The sequence below is a fragment of the Chaetura pelagica genome, unplaced genomic scaffold (assembly GCF_000747805.2).
Source record: "Chaetura pelagica isolate M959 unplaced genomic scaffold, ChaPel_1.0 scaffold67, whole genome shotgun sequence".
Lineage (NCBI taxonomy): Eukaryota > Metazoa > Chordata > Aves > Apodiformes > Apodidae > Chaetura > Chaetura pelagica.
Window position 1 is genome coordinate 32,623 of NW_009954107.1, and position 7,418 is coordinate 40,040.

A 7,418-nucleotide genomic window follows, 5' to 3' on the forward strand; every position below is an offset into this window, starting at 1 on the left:
CCCGCCCTGGCCCGTTCCCCCAGAAGGGCAGCTTGTCCCTGCTCTGGGTGAGGAAGCAGAGTTAGTGCCTGCCTGTGCTGCGGGGCAGGGCGCTGTGCCACGCTGCCCGGTGCTGCTCCAGCCCCTCCGGCCCCGCACCCTGCTGCGCAGGGCTCGGTGCTGGGCAGGGCTGCCCCTGGCTGTGCTGTCTCAGTGGGCAGCCATCTCCTGGCTGAGCAAGGAGGGCGACTTTCTGCCTCTCACTCATCTGAGCACGAAGTATCAGAACCATAGGTGACGCGTTTCAGCAAGGTGGTCTCCCTCCCTGCTGCTCTCCCACCTGACACCTCGCACTCCCAGGGGTTTGATGGTGTGTTCTGCCCAATGTGCCACTGGCACCATAGAAAAAACAGCCAGTGAGCCTAAACAATACAAGTACCATCTCTACTGTATACTTTCTAATTATTATTATTTCTTCTCCCTGCTTTAGTATTAAAGCAATGAGGTTCTTTCCAGGGAATGCAGACGCAGACCTAAGACGGTCCCCTTCTCCCTGGCATACACCACTCAGTTTATCTCACTGCTCAGTGTCCATGCTTTAATAATTTATCATCGTAATTCTTGTTTTTCCTTGTAGTCATACCTTTAAATTCCTTCCTTACTTTGTCCTGCTCCATACTCACAGCTCTTACCAGCCTACCTACAAATAGCACCATATCCTGGCCTGCTTGGGAGCAGCAGTCCTTAGGGACTGCTCAAAATGCTCTCCATTAATTTCTCTTGTCTCATGCTCCCTAGCAATGGCATCTGATGTGACACTTCAGATATGAAGTGACACTTCAGACACTTCAAAACTATGGCACAAATTTCACTTAAACGAAGAACATCAGCTGACAGTTCTTTAGACCCCTGGCATTAATTTCACCAATGATTACAGAGAAGGAGCTACAGTTCTCCAAAGTGGCCAGGTCTGGGCTTCACATTCCATCACAGGAGCATGGAAGATGCCCCAACAAAGTCTCCCACATTCCCACGTCCACTGAGTGGTGCTGCAACCCTTGCAGATGGTGAAGTAGGTTGACTGAGGAGCTCTCTCCTTTTACAAACATTACTTTTGCCTGGTTTTGTTTCCCTCATCTGGCCAAAAAGAAAACGGACCATGCACAGGAGCACTGAGGATGGCAACAATTATGGCCATGACGTGTAGCTCTTCTGACTGATTTCCAGGGCAACCCCCAGAGCATCCCTAGCTTTTCTCTGTATGCAATAGTCAGTTGATGTACCTGATAATTAAACAATTTCAGCTGACAAATTAAGTCTCTTTCCTTGTCCCCATCTATGTTGCTGACAGCACCCAGAACAAGCCAAGGAGAAAACAGACGCCCACCCCTCTTCCTACCATAGGACCTTGTTACACTGTGGCTCTGCTTACTGTGGTTCCTAGGAACAAATTGCCAGTGAGCTGCTCACCTCTAGACACACCTGTACAGCACCTGTTAGCATCAGCTCCAGACAAGCTAAGTCACATCTAATTTGCAGTGTTTCTTTGGCACTTACATGACACTGCTGAAGCTAAACCTCTCCACGGTGCTGTCAGATGTCGCGGGCTCAGCAGCTTCCCCAGTGATGTCAAACACAGGAGGGAGTGTGGCTTTCCATCACCCACCCAGACCTCACGAGATACCTATTTGCAGCCAGAGGTGCAGGCAAAGACATAGCCACTGCCATTATTTTTGCTGCTAATTGGGTCAGAAAACCTAATACTTCCTTTCACAACTGAGATGTTAATTTTTCATGCTCAGCCTAAGCTTGAGCTAGCACTACTACCCAAAGGCATGGCTGGGATTGCTGACAATGGACTTTTCCTTGCATGTACATGGTTAGAAGCAGCACAGCATTTGTTCCCTAAAACCTGGGAAAGTACCCTTGGATGGGTACAGGGTGAGCACACAGCCCTGTGGACTAATGCTGTTGTTGCACACAGGAGAGCAGCTGGGGGAAATTCTGCTTCAAAGGATGGGGATGGGGACCTCTCATTCATGGAGGAAAAAAAAGGTAATATTAGTAGACCAGCTTTGATACAGCTGGAGATGCATGAAATCCCTCCTCATCCTGCTTTAACTGAAATGTGGACGAGCTTTTGTTCCTATGCCCTATGATAGGAAAAAACAAACAAACAAATAAACAAACATCAACTTTCCAGATAGATCTTGTCTTTCTCTTTCTCTCTCTCTAAAAAAAGTAATTTAAATCCCCCTGTTTTCAAACAGCTTTTACCTATCCACTAGCTGACAGAGAGTTAAAACACCCTATGAGCGTGATGGAGAAAAGCTGAACATTCTCTCTTCAGTGGTTTGCACAGGAAATATAATAGAAGGCTCAATTATTGCTTTAAAAATATGACAGGAAACTTTCATTTTCACATCCCATTCACAGATAATGAAAATGTACCAAGGAGAAGGAAAATCTGACAGCATTAATGAGAGGACATTCTTGAAAATCAGAAACAATGGGAAGGAATGGGCAGAGAGACAGGAGTAATTACCATAGCAGCAGTGTTTCCTGCACTGTTATTAAGGTTTGTCAGAGTTTCAATGATTTTTCAAGTGCCTTTTTGGTTGTTGCTTTTTTTACAGAATATGTAAAAATGTTCAGTGTTGAACTTCTGTACAAAATAATTTAGTTGTAATTTAAAAAATAATTTCACCAAAAATGTTTCATGTTCCTGCTTTATGAATCTGAATCTTAAATCTGGCTTTTTAATACTTTTTTTTTTTTTTTTTTTAAGCAAAAACTTGGTATTTACCTGTCTGTACTCAAAAAAAATTGGCCTGGTTTTTTCTAGAAATGCATTTTTAGAAATTATTATCCTAAATGTAGAAATTATTATCCTAAAGTCATGTTGGCTAGTGAGAAATGTGGCAGTGTGAACTGTCTTGAGCAAAGCCCAGCACCTCTGAAGGTCACAGAAGAAGATGCTAAGCCAAGTTACAAGATCTGTGAGGCAACCTGATCTAATTATGGTGCTGGGACACTACAAAAGCACATCTTTGATTCTGCTGCCAAATGACTGACTTAACATATGGCCTTGGGCAAACCACTTAGTACTGCTCCTCAATACAGCCACTTACCAGGTGTGTAAGTTGCCCAAACCTCTGAGATGTGATGAGATGCAATTATTGTCTATGGTGTGGAGATGCTCAGTAGGAATATAAGTACAAAATAATACTACTATCAACAATCATACTGCTAATAATAAGTTCATAGTAAAAAAAAAAAAGTTGGTATGAAAAATCTCTTCTTGTGCAAGTCTAAGCAATTCTCTGCTTAACCAGGTTTGCAGTGTGTGCAATGGGTATCTCTGAGGAGTAAATCCCCAGTCTTTTGAGACTGGAGGGCTTGGGACAAATGGGGTATTTTTAGGACAGAGTCTAGTGGGTGGGAAACCAGGCAGAAGGAAAAGTTGCCACAAAATACTGCTGAATGGAAGGATAGGAAATGGAAATGGAAACACCCTTTTGTGTCTGAGATGAAGGTAGAGGGACAGGAGGAAGAAGAGTAAAGCAACAGAACTGGAATAGTAAATACAAAAACTCCTCCTCCTCCTTTATGATGATGCAGAAAAATGAGTAGTCTTGACTATTTAACTTTGCCTGCTTCTAGCACAGCTGCCGTGCCTTAAGGGTTCTCTCAAGCACACAGCTATATTTGACATTAGCACTGTAGTCAGCCCAGGTAAATGATGTAACACTTTAAGTCAATGCACAGCACAAAACTGTACATTTTTCATATTTTTGTCATATATAGCACCTTTTCACATTCATGTCTAAGAATTTTGCTTTTGTACTTTACCTCAACAATGAACCATCCTTCCTCAGCCACGAGAGTCAGAGGAGACACAAATTTCCCTTTTTTGTAGAAAAACCTGTCTGGAATATCCTGAATGTTATAAACTTGCATGTGTTGCACAGCTTTCAATTTTTTATATATCTGCAAAGAAGACAAATGTTAGATCACTATATGTCTGCACAGGGCATCTCTGCACCCACGGGTACACGGAAACATCTGCATTTGTAAAATGGATAATCCTGTTGAATGGCTCATCACTGGCACATTCAACCTGGGACTTTGCCAGTCCAAAGATGATGACTGTGCAAAGCCTGCTGCTGTGGCTTAGGAGGTTCTGAAAACTTCCTCATAAACACACAGCAATGCATGAATTAATGTATTATATATATTTTCAATACACGCACTCACACATGCATGTGAGCATATCAAGCTACAGGGATAGACCAGCAGAAACCAAATCATTACAGGAGACAGTAACCTCTAAATGGTGAAGAATGCTCAAAGCAGGAGCACGGACTGGTACAGATGCAGAGAAGGGACATTGCCTTTGGCCTCTCCCACTGGCTTCCTCTTTGTGCTATGCTCTTGAATGAAAAATTCATGTCACCTCACCTATGTTTCTTACGCTTAACATGTCAATCCTGTAACAGGGATTGATAGTGCTTAGTTATCTGCTTCTTAAGGATGCTGTGAGATTAATCAGCCAATGCCTGCAGCTGCACAATGGTCGCACAAGTGGTTTATTTATATTAATCATACCGTCTGGAATGTAATCACACAAATGTAGTTAAAACCCAAATTATTCAGAAAATGATTTTAAATGCCTAAAGAAGACATTCATATGCCATACTAAAGGTGATTAGTGGAGTTCTCAGAGCTTATATCACTCTTTTGCTTAAATATAAATATTCTTCAGGAATAAGTAGCAAAGAATGCAACAGGAATGAAAGGTCCTTCACTAACCTTTTAGCCAAGTCCCCTCCTTGATTATGTGATGTGTGTGTATGTGTGCAAGAGATTTGCACTGATATGCAGTCACTGTAAGGAAGGCACCAGGGTGTGATGCAGGACCCAGCCTGACCCTCACACCACGGCCAGAGAGAGTGGTCCTGGTGTTTCATGAGTACTTCTGGTGCTTCAAAATGGGACAGGTCTTAAATGTGATACTGCGATGTTACAACTCAATTTAATTCCTAACCTGACTCTTTAAAATGAATTAAGAATACAGGAATCTGGCCATCAGGAAACATAAAATCAACTTACTTAGCTTAAAAAAGCAGCACTCCGTTAAGTACCAAAAAGAAATGAAAGAAGAAAGCAAAACCATGGTGTGAGGAACTCTGTTGTGTTCTTAGGGATATTATGCTGTTTAAGAAGAAAGAAGTGTGGGCTTAAGAGCTTTGTTGGATGAAACCCCATGCCTATGTGAAGTTGCAACTTACACTTGCCCTTGTTTGAAGGTCTGGCCTACAAAAATAGGAATCTGTGAGTTAAGGCTGAGGAAAGCTTCTATAAATGCTGGAATCCTTGCACCAACTTTGAGTGATAGGCTTGTGCATGCCTCTAAGGCAGTGTTCAGTTCTGGCACTAATTTGAAATGTTCACAACATCACATCTGTACAATTCCTGGAGAGCCCATTTGGGTGCAAAAAATAGCAAATATTCTCTTACACAAAACTGCACAGGCTACAATATACTGGAACTGGATAAAATAAAATTTAGAAAGCAAAATTATTCACCTGGAGTATGGACTGCCAGTTTTGTACATCCATTAATTTATATTCTGAGGACAGCAATAATGACTTCTCAAGCATTGCTTTCTGGTTAAATAATAATGTACTAGTCTATTAGTTACAGATGCTGCATTTTCATTCTTTTCAAGTGGTTTCCAAATCTTTTTTCTGTATTGTTTTAATTTGTCACTCAAAATCCTACAGTTCTAGCTTTGGGCTTTTATGGTTGATTCAATCCAACATGCTTATTCATCAAAATTCCTTAAAGGAGACTATGGTACAATTTTTTTTTTTTGTACTTGTAGTCTAATGGAGTTAATTCCTCAAACTCTATGGGAGTTTACTAGAATATGAATGCCTGATCTCCTCCATGCAATTTTAAAATCCCAGCTAGAGTGTCAATAAATTTAATAATACATATATATAAATAATATATATAAAAATATATATATCTATTAAAAAATATATATATATAAATATAAAATCTTTTAGCTGTTTATCAGAATCAATAGTGGTGGGGTTTGAAAGCACATTTCTTTGAGAAAGAATGGTAAAAGATCATGCTTTTTAATTTGCCTGCTGTGACTTTCCTTCAGAAGCCAGCATCACAGAGTGTCACAGGATCCAAGTCTGACTCCTGTTAAGAGCCTCCAGCTGATTTTTGCACAGATGTCTGAGAGTAGAATTTGGATGTTACGAGCAAACAAAAGACTTAATTGTCATAAAACCCAAGGAAACACAAAACCAAATAAATACAAAAAAGCTGCACTTACCTCTGTGTGCTTCTCTGGAACTGGCCAGAGGCTCACAACAGGACCTCGGTCCTTCAATTGTATGGTGTCACTCATATTGATGTAGTTTTTCAGCTCAATCACTTTGTCTGCCCAAGAGATGTCTGTCATCCCGTGGTCAGAGAAGAGGAGGACGTTGATGTCATCCTGAAGGCCCATGCTCTGTGAAGTGAGTGCATGACAGCCATGATGGCTGGGTAAGTCTTTCACACCATTTCTGCCCGCTGTCAGATTTAAAAACCCATTAGTTCTCCACTGATTTAGGGGAAGTCGGCCAGAAGGAACATGGCCACAAATTCCCTGTGGTGTGCTTTGCCACCACCCACAATGGTGGATGTCGATTTGCTGCCCTGGAGCAGTCTAACAGGCTGGTACCAAAGAGGGATTTGCCAGAATAAATCCACCCCTCTGCTAAATAACCAGGTGCTACATTCCAGTTGTCCCAGTTTGGCTTAGATAGGATTTTATCCCAATGTTCTTCATCTGCAGGGCAAAACAGTGGGGGAAGAGGAACTCTGGCATGGCACTATCTGTGGCAGGGGTGTTTGCCTCTTCTCCCAGACACAATCACTTAACCTCAGAGCTTTTGTAATTCAGTCAAATTGGAAACACATTTTCCTCTCCTCACTGGAACACATGAAAATCTAGAATGTGCATTTATCAGTGTGAGAAAAATTCACAGAATTTACATTTCCCCAGAAGCTGGGTGTTCCACTTTTCTCACTGCAAAATCATGTAGATAATGTTTTTTAAAACAAAGTTTAAAGTACAGAGTTCTGAATGGTGCCATAAAAAACACTATAAAGGTTGATTGTTGGATTCCACAAATCTTAGGAAGTGAGCAGTTTTGGTTCGTTCACCTGCAATAAACCCCAACCAGCAACGCGAGTTAGAGCGGCAACATGTGCATTGGTTTATGGCTTCCCAGGGCTATCGGTGTAATAACCCACTGGGAGGGTTATAAAGCCGTCGATGAAGATGAAAACCAGGGGAACGGTGCCGTGACTTCCACGCGATCCCGGTTTCTCAGGATACCAACGTTTGCAGCCAGCGCCTCCCAATAACA

General features: G+C 41.9%; 1 protein-coding gene across 1 annotated transcript in view; it reads right to left on the reverse strand.

Moving 5' to 3' along the window:
* The window catches only part of ENPP6 (ectonucleotide pyrophosphatase/phosphodiesterase 6), a 30,908-nt gene that overhangs the window by 1,523 nt on the left and 21,967 nt on the right, over positions 1-7,418 (reverse strand). Inside the window, exons 6-7 of the mRNA XM_010002504.1 lie at positions 6,335-6,514; positions 3,832-3,969 (exon numbers count right to left, since the gene is read on the reverse strand). Of these exons, the coding sequence (XP_010000806.1) occupies positions 3,832-3,969; positions 6,335-6,514 (318 nt within the window). The remainder of the gene's footprint in view (positions 1-3,831; positions 3,970-6,334; positions 6,515-7,418) is intronic.